The sequence below is a fragment of the Armigeres subalbatus genome, chromosome 1 (assembly GCF_024139115.2).
Source record: "Armigeres subalbatus isolate Guangzhou_Male chromosome 1, GZ_Asu_2, whole genome shotgun sequence".
Taxonomy (NCBI): domain Eukaryota; kingdom Metazoa; phylum Arthropoda; class Insecta; order Diptera; family Culicidae; genus Armigeres; species Armigeres subalbatus.
The window spans coordinates 271,618,703-271,638,245 of NC_085139.1; the positions used below are offsets into that span (position 1 = coordinate 271,618,703).

At 42.0% G+C, this 19,543-nt stretch overlaps 1 protein-coding gene and 2 pseudogenes across 2 annotated transcripts; 1 reads left to right on the forward strand and 2 right to left on the reverse strand.

Annotated features, from left to right (window-relative positions):
• Positions 1–1,397: 1,397 nt before the first annotated feature.
• On the reverse strand, positions 1,398–3,353 carry LOC134207333 (lysine--tRNA ligase-like; annotated as a pseudogene).
• Positions 3,354–3,921: 568 nt separating this feature from the next.
• LOC134207334 (DDB1- and CUL4-associated factor 13-like) lies at positions 3,922–14,860 on the forward strand (annotated as a pseudogene).
• Positions 7,573–9,344, reverse strand: LOC134214159 (uncharacterized). Of its 2 annotated transcripts, none has more exons than XR_009979686.1 (3): positions 8,982–9,344; positions 8,768–8,916; positions 7,573–8,651 (listed from the first exon to the last, which is right to left on the reverse strand). XR_009979686.1 is itself a non-coding variant. In XM_062693580.1 (3 exons), exons 1-3 carry the CDS (start codon positions 9,067–9,069, stop codon positions 8,503–8,505), a joined length of 381 nt encoding a protein of 126 aa, XP_062549564.1. In that variant the 5' UTR covers positions 9,070–9,344; the 3' UTR covers positions 7,573–8,502. The 2 variants fall into 2 exon arrangements, 1 of the variants encoding a protein (XP_062549564.1); XM_062693580.1 differs by having other exon boundaries at positions 8,768–8,911.
• Positions 14,861–19,543: the final 4,683 nt, after the last annotated feature.

Here is a 19,543-nt window from a genome sequence, read left to right on the forward strand (position 1 = left end):
GTCTCAAATGTTACCTATAAAGATATTTTGTTACTAGATAAAGATTGTCGCTTCGGTTCCCTTTGTTCTGCTGCCGGAACATGTTGTAGCAGCTGTCAAATCGATGGATTTTCCTTCTTTGCTTTGCTCCCTATCTCGCCAGCAAAAGATGTTCCGGACAGCGAAGACAGCGACAATCTTTATCTGGTAACTAAAATATCTTTCATATGCATTTCTCACACTTTCAAAGGACCTAAGTAACATTTTTCTGAATTAATTTGAATACTGCAATCAATAGCTTTCATGTCGTTCTGTTGATTGCGCTATTCTTAATTCATAATATTACCAAATCTAGTAAACAGATTCTAAGACATTTGGCATAAAAAAACGGTTTCGGATTTTCCTGACCACCCCCTTGAAGATGTCAAAATGATCAATGCCCGCTTTGGTCAAACACTTACAGAAGTCCGATTGAGCTGAAATTTAGCTTAGGGACTTTTCCAAGAATAGAAACTTAGGCACTACCCGTTTTTGAAATTTGATGGTAAAATTTCTCCAACACGTGAGACGACCGTGTAATTCAAATGAGAGGTATCGACAATTGTCACTTCATTCGAAACGCCTCACCTCAAACGAGACGCAGAATAAGCATAATTGCAATCGCTTAGGTGGCTTGACACAAAACATCTGCTTCATCTAAAATGAGTTTCGGTTGTACGAGCTGTGTTCTCTACGCTAATGGGCATCGGGTCCAAAACAGCATTCCACGGAATTACAACAAACGCTGAACAGGGGTTGCCAACTAAACGATAGCAATGCCGCGATGCCGCTCACTTCCACACCTAGGAAGCTTTGAAAATACCAGAAATTCGTCATCGTACTCGAACTACAGTAATATCCCGATTTTACCACCCCTGGTGAATGTTGGGGTGATAAAATAGGGCATGTAACAAAATCGGAAAAAATATTTTCAATTTTTTAATTTATTTTTCAAATATGAATCAGTTCATGCCTTGGAAAGGCAAAATGCGTAAACGGTACTCGTTATTTTTATGTCGAAAATGCTTGTTTGCGAAAATGAAAAGAACGACAAAAATTTTTGGGGTGACAAAATCAGGGAGTGACAAAATCGGGTCGACACTGTATTCGGTTGTTCAAGGACAATCCTCATGGAATCCAAATTTCAAATCATGTACATATATCAAATATAAAGTAAAGCCTAACATTCAAGTAATTCAATACAAAGCCGGGCCATTTCAAATAAATAACGTACCCATAAAGGATGTTCGGATCCAGGAAAAAAACCCTTGAGCGGAAATTTGTTCGAAATGCGACCATTTATTCCACATTTTCTCATTGATCTGAGACCACCCAACAATCCTTCGCACTGTTGTTCCTAACTATAGTACCATTCATGCTCAACACGGAAAAATGCGGCACCTGAGTAGTCTCTGCTCGGCTGCAGCTGCTGCCTCATCCGCTTGCTGCGGCTGGCTTGGATCGTCCGGTTTCATGGCGGAACAGCAACACCTCCTTGATGTTGTTGTTATCGGTGAGAACATGGTCAATCGATCTATACCCTAGCCCCGGTTGGCGGAGGCCGTACTCGAGTGCCGTGCAGAATTCTCATCCACTACTGAGCCTCGTCGTCACCGGCGGCCTTGTCCGCTGCCTGCTGCTCGAAGCGCTCTCTGGACGGCGGATCGTTCAACTCGGTGTACGCGTTGCAAATTTCCTTCTTCATGATGAACAGCTCGAAACGTTCGGTCAAACCGGCGGCGCTGCGGTGGTACTGCGCCAGCGGGACATGATTTGCGGTGGTCACAGATGAACGTCGGTTGATGCAATTTTCCTCAAGAATTCACCGACCAGTTTATCCAGCAGTCGGGCGGTCGTCCGAGGCGTGGACACTCGACTTCGTGTTTGATGCATAATTCGCTAAAATTTGTTCGTCTCCGCAGTGTTGAATGTTTCCGGGGCGGAATTTGATTTGAGAATATCTTCGAGCGAACTGAGCAAATACGCCTAAAAGGAGGGTGAAATCAATTTCTATTCCTTACCCTCCGTCCCCGGATGATATTTAATCTTAAGGAACCGTGGATGCTCTGACCATGCCAGAGACCATCTTTTCAGTGAGTTCAATCACATCGTTATAGTCGGCATAGCCATATAAATTCACATGTCGTGAATTCCGGGTTGTGAAGTCAAATCGATGCCCTCGTTACGAAACTGGCGACCGATTTCAGGGCACGATCCAGCCCGCCTACGGTCAACATCTTCAAGAAAAGCTCGGGGCAATTCTGGAACAGATTCATGTTCAAATCGTTGTGGTGCGTAACGAAGGCTTAGCGGTCGCCCTCCGCAATCATATTCATCATGGGCGTTTCCACTCAAGAACCCATACCATCAAGAACTGTCGCAGTAGCTGATGATTTTGGCGCGTACCTGGAAAATATTGCGCACGTTGCTGTTCAGAATGAGATCCAAATATCGCTGGCGGAAGCGTGTTTCCTTATCTTTTAGTCCGTAATGCAGTGAGGCGCGTACTGCAAGCAAGGTGACAGCAGTTTCAATTTTAGGGATAACAGAGCTCGCCCTTTTAGTCTTTCCAGGATAACCCTGGACGCCGACTATATCTCCACGTCGAAGACGAGATGTGTCTTCTACAAAAGCCTGGAATTGAATGAACAATGAATTAAATAACACTAGTATGTACTAATTTTTGATTGTCATTAAATTGAACCACTCACAGCTTCACTCTCGTATAGCTTAGCGTTGGCCATTACTTGCAGCTGAGCCTTCACCGCGCAGATCGTAGAAAATCAACTTTCCACCGACTCCCGAATGGCGTGAATTCTTCCAGCCACCGAAAGCGACTCCTGCTCAGCATATCGCCATCCTTTAGCTGGCTGTACTTTTCGATGAACGACTCAACAGCTGCTCACGTGGAACTTGTGCGGGTACGGATGGGTCTGCTCCGACTTTTCAACTCCGCCACGGCGGTACTCCGCAACGAAATACTCGTTCGGTGAAATTTCCTCCTCGTTCAGTTTGGCTTCGGCTTTGGGCTTGGCAACTGCACGGAATCTCAGTGGCCGCCGCCTGTTTTTCTTTCTCTTCCTTCTCCTTGGCCTTTTGTTCCGCCTTTAGTCGGCGTTTCAGCTCACTGGGAAAAATTGACAAAAATACGATAAATAAATTTCTATGGGATTCAATGTTGATTTTATTTCTCATAAAATTTGGACACCAAGACACCCTGATGATGCAAAATCTATTGGAACCCTGCCGGATCCACCCAAGATGACAAATTACATGCTTTTGGCGTGTGATTTGAATCCACGATTTCGCTGGAGGAGAAAATCGATGTCACACATCGTTCTATCGTATTTGCTTTGTTTACTAAACAGTACGAACGAATTATTCGTCTTAAAGACAACATAATTCTAAAATTACAGTTTTGTAAAATTTATCTAAATAAAGTTCTCAAAATAATTAGAAAACCAGCATATTTCAAAGCAAAACACGTGCACTTTCAACTTTTTCTCACTGATTTTTTCTCTTGTTTGCATCAGCAGCTTTCTGCTTGTTCACGCACACTTCCACAATCGCAAGCAACCCTCTAAAAATACCACATTCCGCTCGACGTGGAAAATTCAACCTTTTCTCCACCTCACAGCTCCAAGTGAAACTTACTTTTTGATAGCTTTTCTCCTGCTTCCGACGATAGCTCACCAGATTGCAAATTTGACACACTTTCACTTAACCTCGATAATTTCTACGATTCCAGAGACACTTCGTAAAATAATTTTACAACCAGCTGCTGAAAACTGCGTGCAGTCGGACTTTGAAGAAAAAAAAATGCGACTTGAGCCGCTTGAGCCTACCGGGGTTGCGTTCGCAAATTTTAGCACTGATTTCTATAACAGCTAATTTGAGTGCGCGATGATTGTATTGAGTGATTTAATGACTGTAAAGCAAAATTGAGTTAATCATTGGGCTCCGTTCGCCTATTCAATTTTGACAGTTCGTTACAAAAATAATCCGCAAACGTGTTTTTGTTTAACTGCGACTTTGCTTCTTGTGAAGGACTTTTACATATTTTATTAAAATAAGCAGTGTTTTATGGATTACTATTGAAATTATTATAACGACAGCAACATGAAAGTTAAAGATCAGCCGAACGGACAATTATATCAGGGAAACCAAGAAGGATATCTAAGGTGTTTCGAAACACGACACGGCGCTACATCCTTCGAGGGCTCGTAGAGTACGTCGGCGCTGGATCACCAAACTGGAGCGGGTCTTTAGCAAACCATTCGTGGGCAATTTGGATGGCCACAGGATGGAATCTCTGCGCTCGTAGCATCCGCAGTTTGTCCCTGCTGTTGAGCGGCTCCTACGACGGGAAGTTAAACTCGGACGTTCCGAACCAGGGTGCGTTCTGAGCATCATTTGTCACAGCGGGTATGTGCGGGGTCGTGTTCTCGAACGATGGGTCAGGTGAGGTCTCCACAATGCCCGATTAAATATTATTTAGGATTAGCTAATATTTTTTATTAAAACTACAGAGCCTTGTTGCTCTTATATTCATCACTTATCAGATTACGCCATTTGGTATTATCAATTTAGAGAAAACCGAAATGGGCGATTAGCGAAGTTGGATTTTTCTCACAATTGGTGGCGCACCACTTCCGAAATTAGATTTAACATATTGCCGGCGTAGCACCAATTTAGAATTCGGAAGTCGGGACTTCCGAACCGAACTTTCTTCCAAAGTTTTATATGTCAAACTAATTGATGCGTTGTTTAGCGCATCTTTAAGCCGAATCTAGCGCACTATTTCCGAGAGTTGGAGAAGTTGCCTTATCTGGAAAAATCAGCTTCGGTATGAAAGCAGTCTAACTTTCGGATAGACAATATGGATTGTGAGAAAATCCAACTTCGCTGGCGGCTAATTGTTTTCTACTGAACTAATAATAAATATCAGATAGAAGTTTTTCTCAGACTGACTGAGGATAAAATGTAACCAACAGGGTATCTATCAAGAAGCAATTGCAGATACAAACTAACTTGATGCCAATTTTGAATTTATGGAATGAAAAGATATTTTAGTTACTAGATAAAGATTGTCGCTTCGGTTCCCTTTGTTCTGCTGTCCGGAACATGTTGGGTAGCAAGCTGTCAAATCGTATGGATTTTCCGTCTTTGACTTTTAACCTATCTCGCAACAAAAGATGTTTCGGACAGCGACAATCTTTATCTAGTAACTAAAATATCTTTTATGGAATGGTATTGTCTGTCTATTATTTAACATTATTATAATAAAAGGCGTAACCTGAATAGGCTACATATAATGGAACGTACACACGGTCAAGCAGTTTGACCAACATTGACTCCACCTCTCGTTTATTCAAACATACATTAAGTTTTACCAACAGCGGCACGAACAATCAATTTATTCGACCACAATACACACCGAACGACGAACGTCAATTTAAGCCCAACCATCAATATATGGGTTTGTGCAACTTCCTCAAATGCTCAAACATGTTCGGCGAATCTTGACTCCACCCCGACAACTCAAACCAAAATCAAACCGTTTTAATTTTTTCCAACCGAGCCGCTACACAAGACAAGACTCCACCCCGACAACTCAAACCGTTTCAATTTTTTCCAACAAGCCGCTAACAATAAAACCAAAAATCAGAAGGGTTATATACAAGATACGACCACCCGACGTAAACTACGTAAAACAGATCATAAGATAATTATTTTGGTTAGAGCCTAGAGTGATCGAAATTTGACTTTTCGCTCTTATGCGAACGATAACATTTGCTGTTTTGGTGTACCTCCCAAATTTCCACTGATGTTTAGAATATAACTGAGTACGAGCTGTTTGAAGTTTGTGGAAATAGACTTTCCGTCCATAACCACACTATGTTTTATATTTTTCCTAAATCGTCGTTGGGTTTTAGGTAACATTGCGCATAAAATAAGTTGTTTTTATGAAACGGTTATTTTCTTACAATTTTTTCAAAACATCAACATTGTCTGTTTTATGAGGTGAATATTCTTGCCAGACGATGGTGATCCTTGGATTTAAGCATATTTTGGCAACACTATACAGTGGTGAGAACACCGCAAAATATTTTTTTCTGGCAACACCGTATGATGTTTATTTACAAATGAAATGTCAAAAAGAGCAGAGCGAGGAAATGATACACAAACGGGAATCGAAAGTCGCCGTCGGTTGTATAATTTTTTGGGTGAAAAGTTCTGTTCTGGTAAAGAATATTGCAGCATTCGTTGGCGCTCAGATCCGGTTGCGTGAATACATATCGCATTTGGAAAAAAAGTGATCGAAAGCATACGAAACGAAGTCCTTGGGAAAATTATAAATACTTTATGGGAAAAGTTTTGTTTTGTTTGATAAAAAAAAAGTGCCAGCCAATGTTGCCCTTGTTGTGAAGTCACTGTAGAGCAACAGAGAGCGAGGGCTACAAGGTTGTGCGTATGTGCATTTTCATCAGCAAGGCAGTGCCGCAGAAGGTTTTCCTACTTCGTATTTGCATTTTTGTCTCCCCAAACCGTGTGAAGAAGTGAAGTAAAAATCGAAGATTGGAGAAGGATTTAATCTTGCTCCCTGCTGGCAGTTCCGGATGAGAAGAACCAGCATCCAGTGCAGACAAAAGTAGCAGTCAGTTGCTGAAGTTCCGATTTTGAAAGAGTAGCTGCATCAACGTCGGCCAGCACGACAACAACGATCTCTGCGACGGTCACTTCTACGTCTCCTCAAACAAACAATCCTCACCATCAGTCGCAACCAAAGCAGCAGACACGACCACAAGAAAGGCAGAAAAGAAGTCCCCCACTGAATAATCACCATATAGCGGTGAATGTCAGTCATTGTAATAATGTGAATAATATGAATGTAATATAATATAATGAATGATATTATATGTATGTGAATAATCTTTTTGCAATGTATAACAATATGAAACATAGCATGTCAAACAAATATACAATGTGTATGGATGTGAACAATTATTAAATTTAGTCAGCTATCCTTGGCACGCTTATTTATAAATTAGGACAGTAGTAAATAAAACGATAATGATTTTAGTTGTATTTAAACACGAATTTATTGATGTACTTTTTTATCACCGTTCTGTTGTATGAGGTAATTGAAATAAAGTAAACATCTACTCATTTTCTAACTATTCCAAATGACCATTTTCAAACGGCATTAGGCCAAATGTGGCACAATCACGAGCCAACCACCCACCCTATCACATGAGTCAAGATAGTAGATGTTTACAATATAATTAACGCCAGATGCATTGTAGTACCAGCTACATTTATAAGTTCAATTGTAATTTTTCTTTTGCTAGTTTACGGGATAACATAGAATTATTAATGATATGGAAATGCTAATATCATCTTCCAAACTTGGACGTACATGTTCATGATAGCATTAGAGGCGAAAGTATAGAATTGATAGTTCCGTTGGGATACGGCAGGCATGAAGAATGTCTAAGTCGATTTGAAAGCAGGCGGAAAGCAATATTTGTGATGGCACATATCCTTGATTATTATTTAAACTTCAATTACTGGATTACAAAACAAGCTTGTTGAATAATTTATTTGAAAAAAAATGGCCACAATGTACTTAACAATAACAATACTTACCCCTAATCAGAAACAAATCCCGTCCTTTTTTGAGCAGGAATCCTTTGATGTACATCGCGTCCAGCGTCGATTGAAATCCGTTCCAACACCAGTCATCTGTTTCAGATCAGCCAATGAGAAAATGTTCTTGTTCTGCGTTGCCACCTTAGACTGGACCAGAAACACGAAGCGCTTTACCAAACTAGTCTGGCTGATACCGGCACCGTTTATTAAGCGGTTCGGCTGTAGATCCTGAACATCGTTGTTGAACACGTCTATTATTCTGGACAGCACGATGGTGATCAAGACTTGAGTTTGCTGAAGAGTGTGAGGCGTACCAAAGGCTCAAGCTGACGGGATGTCACCGGAATAGAATCCATTTCCTGCTGGGCCCGACGCATTTCGTCAACTTGGGACGTTTGGGCATTCGGTCGATCAAGTTGCATGAAAACCAATTCGAATCGGGACAAGAGAGCTGGTTTCATTCGGAGATTTTCGGATACGGTTTTCAATTTGTCGTAATGACGGATGAATTGTCTGCAGCTAAGATATAAGTACCTGCGGGTAATGAACAAATAATTCCTTCTTTAGTTACGCTTACAACTTGCTGCTCCATAGCTTCCTGTGTTTTATCAAATTCATCGATACAACAAGCACATTAATCTGCCAATACTAATGCGCCCGCTTCCAATGGTCCTCTTGAACCTTTTTCTTCAAACAGCTACCGTCTAGTCTTTTATTATTTCAGGCCGTAGATCATGGGACACAAAGATTAAACTAGAAAACGGAACGGGCATGGTTCCGTGGGAATCGCCCACATAGCCTCCATATCAAGATCATCGCTAGGGGATAAAATTACTCTTTGCCGTACATCCTTCTCGACATGATGATAGAATAGGAAGAGTAAACATTCCATCTCAATCTGTCTGCCGTATCGCTTGCAGTTTTTATCCTAGAGCTTATGCATGGCACACTGAGCAACGGAACACCATCCAAGTATTCACCTGAAAAAATAAAATCATATTTTAGCAATATTTATTTTGATATATTCGTGGTATTCTCTTTCATTGAATTCTTCAAATATATGTTATTCGCTTAGAGACTAAAATAACTTTCTTACCTGCAAATTTCCTACTCAAATTATAGTTGTTCGTACGGCAAATAACTTTCCGAAGATAATTGTTTTTCATTGCCACCAGCGCTTGATCAGTACGATGATAACAATGATTTGCTCTTACAAATTTTTGTACAATCTTGAAACGACCTGTGCTAAGGATTAAAATGAATAACCATAACAATCAAACTATACGACTAGTAGATTTAATTGCACTTACATTTAGTGGTGGACCCAGCTGATCCGAAGGGTAGCTCCCGACTGCTCATCCTGTACAATCGGGACACGAACGGTGGCTCTAGTTCCATCTAGATCGTGATGGAATGTGCACTTTTCGTGTTCTGCAAATCTGGACGTCTTCAGCGCTACAGGTGTCGTTTGTGTAATTTATCGCAATTCAATACTTGCCAAGGGTGGATTTTTCCTTCCGCACGCTGCCCGTTCTGTCGTGGTTTCTCCCGTACCAACCGACGACGCATTCACGGAGGTCACAACCGGCGTGGGAATTATTCAATACTGTTGCTATGGTCGTTCAGCTCCGGTTCCGATCTGTTATCCATTTGATTTGCGTGCTCAATTCAATAAAAATATTAACGTTTCTTGATGATTGGCTTAGTGTCAGCGCTATCGCACTCTTGCCAACCAGAAAAACACTTCGACAAACAAAAAAAACACTTGTCAAAACAAACAAAATAAAAACAACGGAAAATTCACCTCGCATAATAGGAGAGACAAGGGTTTGACGGGTTTTGTGGGGGGAAAAACTAATAAAGGACAGAACTAAAATTCCCAAAAAGATTTGATTGTTTTCAATGGTTCCAGGACAGTGGTCTCTTGAGAAAAGTGTCTCAAAATAATAAAGGAACCGTTTGAGCAAAATATTTTTTCACGGAAAGGTCTATTACTATAGAAATCGCCCCGTATGTGAGAGATCGTTTCGTGAGGCGGGTCATTAACTATTTAGGGGAGATCTCAGCGCCGGACACCTCCAATACCGGACACTTCTTAAAACGACACTACTTGCAGAGGTCCTCCTTCATCTTATTAAGTACAAAGGAAAGGCTTCTAATGGCAAAGAATATCAGATCTTCATGTGATAAACTTTGACAAAATTTAAAGTTGAATAAAATTCTTCACACCTGTTTTAGTTACATTCACTTCAATTCAATTGTTTCTTCTGCGAGAAAGCCACGAAATTAGCAGAAACAAAATAAGAAGAGAACATTGAAAAGGTGCATTTGGATTAGGATGTAAAAAATTAGCTGAAGAGTCAAATAAGCTCCACTGCATGTTTTAATATTTACAACTTAAAGCATTGAATAATATTACTATTCTGAATGATGTCTTTACACACATGGCAAGGAACTTAGTCACATTTGAACATGATGCAATAGTGTCCGGTACTAGAGACATTTTTTCACCAAAATTCATCGTCGAAAACGTGTTCGAATGATCAAATATGTTTGATGAATCAGCAATGGTCAATAGTCATATTTTGTTTTCATTCTTCTATCTATTTTCTTCCTTTGGGAATATAACTCATGAAGAGGATGATTCGATTTGATTTCTCATTAATCGATTCCACTGTCACTGTCATCTGTAGCACTTTTCATAAACACTTTCTTTTTGCTCCGGTCGCGGTCATTGCTCTGGTTCTATTTTGTACTTTTTGTACGAACCACGCACAAAAGTAGAGCGCAAGCCAACCACGTATGGTCGTAACGAAACTGTGAAATTTACTGGGTTGTAAAGATTTGAATATTTAATGTTTTACGTTGATAATAATAGTTCCAATAGGCTTGAAAATTGCTGGAGAGTTGCGATTCGATTGATAATAAAATCTCGAAAATCCATTGAAAGATAAAGGAGCTATTAGCGTTTGAAATCTATCCTAATTCGTGACGGTCTCGAATTTGGAAATTTCCGTTTTACACCCTGATCAGAGTCTTCTCCTTAGCCGTTCAAAAATTACGTCCAAGGTTTGAGGGGGAGGGGGTCAGAGTTTTGTGACAGTTTGTGACAGGGGGGAGGGGTTCGTCTTATGTGACGTTCGTTCACAAGAAAAAATACTGAAAGCATTTTAGAAACAACTGCATTTTAAAAACATTCAAACTGTTAGTAAGGGACATAACTCACTATGTTATTGTGAAAATAGTGTACGAAAAAGATAAACCACAGTAATCGCTAAAATATAAATGAGACATGTACGTACAGGGGAGGGAGGTCAATTATTTGTGACAGTTTGTGACAGGAGGGGGAGGGGGTTGAAAATGCCGAAAAACGATGGACGTAATTTTTGAACGATCCCTTAGACGTAGTTTACGTCAAAATAAATATTTAAACATGTTACGTAAGCTTCTATTACATTCCAAGTGGTGTATAAAAAAAATTAAACCGATAAATACCCATCTATTTGATACACCATGAACATGTCTTATGATATAAAATAAACAATTCGTCAGTCTGAACATTATGCATCAGCAGCATATTTTACTACCCAGTTGTAAACAACATTTTATTTATCGCTGCTGCACTTTTCCGTATCAATTGCATCACTATTACAAACAAGTGATACAGTTATCAATTTTCAAAACATTGTGATGGAGTCTTGAGCCTTAAGTCGAGTCAAGTACAAGACACTGAAGCGGGTCCAACAGTTAAGGTCGAAATACGTATCTGCAAAGATACCAAAAACGTAGTGGAATTAAATGGAAAGTACTAAATTCGTCTTAGACGGTTGAATACATTCTACTATAAAGAGCTTACAATATTTTTTTCTGTGTAATGGTCTGTTCATATATTACGTTACAATTTTCACTATATCCCACCCTTACGTAACGTAACAAAAACATTTTTTGATGAAAAATTTCAATGTTATTACAATTGACTTTTCCCGTCAAAAATTGAATCTTATTTTTGTCTCAGTTGATTCTTTGGCTTATTTGAGGTCAACTTTCCCAAAAAAACATATTTTTTAAGCCTCTAACAATTTTTAAAATCGAAAACAAAAACCGAAAAAATGCCGCACGTGTGAACCGGCCAGAAAAAATCACTTGATGTTTTTTTTTGTGGTGGTTAGAATGGCAGCTGTCCCTTGCTTCTATGAGCCTCCCGTTTTTCATCACCACACAGACGTTCCTAAGCGATGTTGCTCATGTGGTCACTGTTGTGGGCCGTGTTGATGAAAACAAGGATTTGTTTAACAGCCCACCCCATCATTATAAGCACTTAGTATTGTCAAACTACCATCACTAACATCAACATCACTCTTTTCTTCTCTTTTACCTTTAAAAAAATATAAGTTTTTCTGACACTACTAATCACCTAAGTCATTTCACTCAGTATAAGCAATGAAATCATTCATCCTATTCACCTACTATCATTACGTAAATCTTGGCATAGTCATCGTGATCATCAAAATATTGCGGTCACTATCACCGTATCGTTCTTTCTTCACTTTCAACTCCTCCACTATCATAACTCTCTGGCAGAAGAAACCATCCCCAGAAACGGGTCACCGAAAAATCACCAAAATCAAATTACTAAGTCTTCGGAACCATCCTTGTTCAAAATCCCGTACAACCTTTCCAAATTCACATCACTTGTTCTTGAAAAATATTTAAAGAAATATTTAAAAACACAATTAATTAATGATAACTAGCTTGATGAGCGTATTAAACATTTAGTTCTTCATAGTGTGATTCACAGATTAAACACACTCTTCAGATGATGATATATACACACACTCAAAAAACATACATACATTTTCTCACACATATTGATGTGGTGTGCCTATCTTTATGTCTTCTACCAATTGCAGTGATGTCTGATATTACAAGTTTTAATAGTCAAATAGTAAGTTTACTTCTAATTTTGTCAAGTATTTCATAAGATGTCATTTGTTTTATCTTGTTTAATTCACCTATCACATTGTCTTTCTTAGTTTTTTGTTCTCTACGTAATTCAGTTTAAGTCGATACTCATTGTAGATTATGTTGCGTCGTTCCTTCATTTTATTTGTCTAATACTAATCTCCCAGGGTCGTTTCTGCATAGATGGTAAACCTACTTTAAAAGTTTGAAACAACATCGCTTTAAAGTTGAGCGAAGATAATGAAATTCGCCCTACCGTATCTAATCGTCTTAAATCCTTACAAGTAAAATAACTATCATTATCTAAGTCGTGGTCAGCTATAGGATTCACTTTTCGGCAAATAAAGCTTCATCACGCATATTCCCAATCTGTTAATAAAATTTATCGAGAATGAAGTCATTATTAGATTGTTTGTATACCATAGTTGTCAAGTGTGGTATTTTATATTATGGCTCTTTAATTTGAGACATAACAAAACAAGAGAAGCGCCACGCTCTAGTTTTGAAAAACTTCTACTCAGTGAATCCTATTAATGTCAATTTCCTATTAATGCCGATAAAGTTGATTACAATTTCTAATATATACCTCTAGCTAGATTTAAGCGTAGCTCGACTCATCATCTTCAGGAGAACAATCAGAAAAGTATTGCAAAAGGAGGAGATCTCACATTCATTATACTGAGAAAGAAGCCCACCTACTGCATCACTAGTCAGGTTCCAAAGACGATGATGTCCGTTGGATCACATGCATCCTCTAAAATCAGTGCTCAATGTCAGTGTGACGCCGCATTGAACAAAAATAATCACATGTGATACCACCACGACAGGATATGTCTTTGGTTGCCATATCAGTGCTAATAGCGTAAGCCCACCCATCGCGGCAAGATCACATATCCGGGGAGGGCCAGAAAAATTCACCTGATGTTCGTTCTAAATTGGGCCAATCTTAAAAAACAGCACTTTTTCGAGTGTAGTTTTAATTTTTTTAAATACTTAGAGGCGTCAAAAAATATGGGTTCTTAGGGAAAGTTGACTTTAAATAAGCCAAATAATCAATTGGGCGAATAAAATTTTTGACGGGAAAGGTCAATCGCTGGTTTCGTCGCGTTGGTCTTCACTGATTGTTCTGATTCATGTTCTCATTTGAATATTTGTTGCTTAGCGTATTTTATGATGTACATATTTCATTAGTGGAGAATTATTTAATTTTATTTATTTTGTTATTGACAGCGCTGCTTACATTTAAAAAATGTCATAATTTCTTTATTACAGATTTTTCACTATTGGAGACGACAAAGCTATCAAAATGGACTCATCATTGGTGGATAGCGACGAGGACTCGACGAACCACTTACACTCTTCGATGGCAAAACAGTAATCACATCTATTTCGCACCACTATGAACCATTCTTGCAACCTGCGGAGAAACTTGCAACATCTGGGACGAAACTCGCAATCGCCTATCAAAACGCTTCAGTGAGTGTGGATACCTTGTACGACGTCAAATATAGCCTGTGGAGACTTCTCTGCTGGCGGCTTGCTGCAGTGATCGTGGTATCATCTTCACGACCAACGAGAGGGGTGAAGCCACTGCGCAAAATCGTCTGAGCTTGAGCCCAATCAACTGGCTGAACTCTATGCAAGCGTATTACTTCACGGTGGCCAGCGAAGATTACAATCTGTATAGTTCGATACCCGTCGGTTGAAGAACCCGTTGAAGATTCACGGTGGGCACAGTCTGCCTGACTGGTTGATTACGCCCTACAGGGCGGAGTTTGTTTCGGATGCTCGACAAGACCATAAGAATCTTCGAAGCCCAAAGCCAACAGCAGAGAAGTTTACCATATGAAAGCGAATGCAGCACGTGACCTGTATCGGTGGTCATTGACAATAAATATATCTCACTCGGCTCAGACGAAATGAACGTTCGCCTTTAAGGCCGGGCTTCGGAGAAGTTGGTCCTCCAGCCCCGCGAAAAACAGCCTTCAAGTACAATGAAGCGCTGAAGGAGAAATTTGCAGCGCATCCACGATTCGACGCATCGCCCGGCACCGGAACGTGCCCAAGGTGGTGTACAATGAACGCCGCAAGCACAGGAGCAGAAACAGAAAATCAAACGAAAGGAGGAGAATGTGCGCAGAATTCGAAACCAGGCAAGGTACCTTATATTCCAGAAACTAAGAAAAGGTATTTGAGAGGAGCATTGAAGAGTTTGATATTTCTTTGAAATTTCTGACTTTGTGAAATATTTGTTCATTTTCCATCGTATAATAAAACGTTCAGTTCGACATACTTTTTGTTGTTCACGTATAGCTGTTTCTGATATCACTCTCCAAATTGTTGTGGTTCCTTGTATCATTTTGTGTTACTAATATAATATTACGTTATAAAGCTCGTAATCTGACCGCTATAAGCCGGATGGATTGATACATTTAGAACAGCGTACCAGGCGAATATAGCATTATTATAACTACTTATTTTGATATTTATCTGGATATTTCAAGACAATAATTGGTATGGCATTCAATTGATCTTTCTCGTTCTCGTCAAACATTTTTATTCGCTTAGACTACGTTCAGACTGGTGATATTTATTTAATCAGACTAAGGCCGAAGTGGCCTGTGCGGTATATAAGAGTCTTCTCCATTCGGCTCGGTCCATGGCTACACGTCGCCAACCACGCAGTCTACGGAGGGTTCGCAAGTCATCTTCCACCTGATCGATCCACCTTGCCGCTGCGCACCTCGCCTTCTGTCCCGTCGGATCGTTGTCGAGAACCATTTTCACCGGGTTACTGTCCGACATTCTGGCTACGTGCCCGGCCTCCGCGATCGTCCGATTTTCGCGGTGTGAACGATGGATGGTTCTCCCCAACAGCTGATGCAATTCGTGGTTCATTCGCTCTCCACGTACCGTCCGCCATCTGCACCCACCATAGATGGTACGCAGCACTTTCCTTTCGAAAACTCCAGTGCGCTTGGTCCTCCACGAGCATCGTCCAGGTCTCGTGTCCGTAGAGGACTACCGGTCTAATTAGCGTTTTGTAGATTGTCAGTTTGGTACGGCGGCGAACTCTATTCGATCGGAGCGTCTTGCGGAGTCCAAAGTACGTACGATTTCTAGCCACTATGCGTCTCCGAATTTCTCTGCTGGTGTCATTTTCGGTCACCAGTGAGCCCAAAGTACTTTCTCCCTCGATTTCGTCACCACCGATGCAACTCGCGGTGGTGGCTCACTGTCTTCTCTTGAACCTCTTCCTATCGTACTTCGTCTTCGACGTGTTGATGACTAGTTGATCGCTTAGCTTCCCTCTTTAGTCTGATGTAGCTTCCTCCATCTTCTCAAAGTTACGTGCCATAATATCTATGTCGTCGGCGAAACCAAATAGCTGGACGACTTATGAAATTAACCTCGTGTTAATCCTTGCTCTTCGTATTACCCTTCCAAAGCGATGTTGAATAGCAAACCGGCCATCACACCTTGCCGTAACCCTCTGCGGGTTTCGAAGGGACTCGAGAATGCCCTGAACTCGAACTCGCACATCCCGATCCATCGTCGCTTTGATCAACCGTGTCAGTTATCCGGAAACCGTGTTCGTGCATTAGCTGCCAGCTGGTCCGATCGATTGTTATCATATGCGGCTTGAAGTCGATGAATAGATGATGTGTGGGCACGTTGTATTCGCGGCATTTCTGCAGTAGGCGAATGGCGAACACCTGGTCCGTGGTGGAGCGTTCGCCCATAAAACCGCCTGGTACTGCCCCACGAACTCCCTGCAGTTGGTGCTGGTCGACGGCATAAAATTTGGGAGAGTACGCGGGCGGCTTCAGCAATGGATTGCGCGGTAGTTGCTACAATCCAGCTTATCGCCCTTTTGTAGATGGGACACGACACCTTCCATCCCCTCCTGCGGCAAAACTTCCTCCCAAATCTTGGTAATGACCCAGTGCAGCGCTCTGCCAGTGCCTCACCACCGTGTTTAAAAGCTCTCCTGGTGTTGGTCAACCCCAGGGGCTTTGTTGTTCTTCAGCCGCCAATCTCCTCCTGGATTTCCTGGAGATCCGGAGCCAGTAAAATTATGTCCTGCGTTCTCCCAGGTCCATCACCATACCGCCATCTTCTCGCCACATCGCCATTCAGGTGTTCTTCGTAGTGCTGCCGCCACCTTTGGATCACCTCACGCTGTTCCAAGAAGGTTCCGTTTGTCCTTACACATATCAGGCTGTGGCACGTGGCCCGGAACGGTTTAACTTCTCGCAGAACTTTCGCGTGTTATTAGCGCGGTACAGTTCTCCGTTTCTAACGGTCTCGATCTTCCTGCTGGCGTTTTCCTCCGGAAAATCGAGTTTTGTCTGTTCCGCGCCTGTTTATATCGTGCCTCGTTCGCCCTCGTGCGGTGTTGCAGCAATCTCGCCCATGCTGCATTCTTCTTCCACTAACTGCTCACATTCGCCGTCATACCAGTCGTTTCTCTGATCCGGGGGCACCGTGCCAAGTGCAGCGGTTGCAGGTGCTACCAATGGCGGATCGAATATCTCTCCAGCCATCTTCAGAGACGCTGCGCCTGCTGCTCTTCCGTTGGGAGTGCCACCTCAGCTGCTGCGCGTATCCTGGGCTAGTCTCCATCTTAGCCGCTCAATGTTAAGCGCGGCGTCCGACTTCGACGCGTATTAAACCGTCGAGAGTTTTGACGCAGGCATACTGCAACGAGGTGTGGTCGATTCAATATTCGCACTGCGGTAAGTGCGGACGTTCGTGATGTCCGGAGAAGATTTCCGTCGATTAGAACGTGGTCGATTGTTTTCCGTTTCTTGGTTAGGTGATTCCATGTGGCCTTGTGGATTTTTGCGGGGAAAGAAGGTGCTTCGGACTACCATTCCGCGGGAGGCTGCAAGTTTATGCATCGTTGGCCGTTGTCATTCGATACGGTGTAGACTATCCGTCCGATGACCGTCTATACATTTCCTCCTTCCTACCTGTGCGTTCATATGCGATGACGATTTTAACCTCCGCAGTGGGCATCCATCGTATGTCTGTCCAGCTGTGCGTAGAACGCTTCTTTCTCGTCGTCGGTTTCCTTCGTGTGGCAGTGACGTTGATGATGCTATAGTTGAAGAAACGGCCTTAATCCTCAGCTTGCACATCCTTGCGTTGATTGGCTGCCACCCAATCGCGTTGGCGATCTTACCCAGCACTATGAAGCCGGTTCCCAGCTCGTTGGTGCCACAGCTTTGGTAGAAGGTAGCCGCTCGATGCCCGCTTTTCCATACACTTTCTGTCCTGTCCAGCAAATCTCCTGCAGCGCCACGACGTCGAAGTTGCGGGATGTAATTCATCGTAGATCATCCTGTCGCAACCTGGAAACCTAGCGACTTGCAATTCCATGTTCCAACTTCCAATCGTGATCCTGTATTCGTCGCCTAGGGTCTTGCCGATTATATCGGTCGCATTATCTCTTATATTGTTCGTAATGATTGGTTTTCAGGCGGCTTATTGGGCCAGGCAAACCTCCTGTCTCGTCGAGGGCCGTCTCAGGGCTGTTACGTCCCTAACACCAGGACTTGGGCTTGTGCGCTTTGAGCACACGGTCGCTTTGGTGGGGCCTACTTGCGGATACATGCAGCTATAGAGGTTTAACAGGGCCCACTGTCAAACCCCACCACATCCTAGGCAAGCCCCACAACTCGCAGATGGCCTGGGGAGGGATCGTCAAGCCCTTGGACATAGTCCCTGCTGCCCTCAGACTTTTCAGACTGGTGATATAGCTACTTGATATGGAGAATCTTGACATGAGATATGTGAACTTTGATTTCAAGCTACTCTATACCAAGTGATATAGCTCATAGGTTCTTTATTTTATTTAGGGACAACTTTTCCAAAGAACCCATTGTTTGGGAAGCCTCTAAGTGATTTTATCTCGTTTTATAGGGCACTGCACGGAAAAATCGTTCTCTCATTTGTTTTTCATAAATTTTGACATTTACTAGCCTTGTTGTTTTCTAATATGGGGGACACACTTGTGGTATTCATACCATGGTACAAAAATCTTGAAATGAGTGCCATACCAATTATTGTCTTCATTAAAGATAGCCTTGAATTATTTTCTTGTCGCTTGCCATGACGAATACCACAAGTGTGTGCCCCATATAAGAGCAAGATTACCGGGCGCGTGTATTAGCCGTGCGGCAGCGCAGTATCATTACTTGACACTTCACCGGTCGCTTTTAAACGCACTGCTATAACAATAGCGCGACTGACAGGTGACCAAATTTGGTAGCGCGGTAAGAGCGCTGCTATTTGATATTGTCTATGCGAGTCATCGCTGGAACGTCGCTGGATCGTCGCGTCGCTCAACCAGCGAGCGCTTTCCAGTTTGGTACTGCAGCGACGCATTGAATTTGCCTGCGTCGCTGGAGCACTTACTGAAAGGGTCGCCAGCGACCAGCGACGTTTCAGTCGAGCGACGTTGGTGAGACAAGTTCATACTAGAGTCCTATAAGAAGAGTAACGTCATAAGCTACGAGCAATACGTAACTTCTACCGGCGCATCTGGACCGCGCCCGATACGATCAACCCGCTCGGCTTAAGGACAAGGAAGTACCATCCGATACAAGCGAACGTATCGTTTGGCATCGTGCACGTGCAGGTTTTAATCGACTTCCGGTCTGCTCTACATCCGATCTGGTGAAAATGAAATCCTGTATACCCACTGAAGTATGTGGACAAACAAAACCTCTTCACGTTGGATGCACAAGGTCTTACGAAGAGTGATGAATCTTTTTATGATGAACACTGATGTTTTGGTAAAGATAGAATTGATTTATATTAATGCTTCATGGAACTGAAAATCCGACGTTTCTAACCACGGATTGTGTCTTCCTCCTCGGGGGAAAATAAATAATTCATTTAT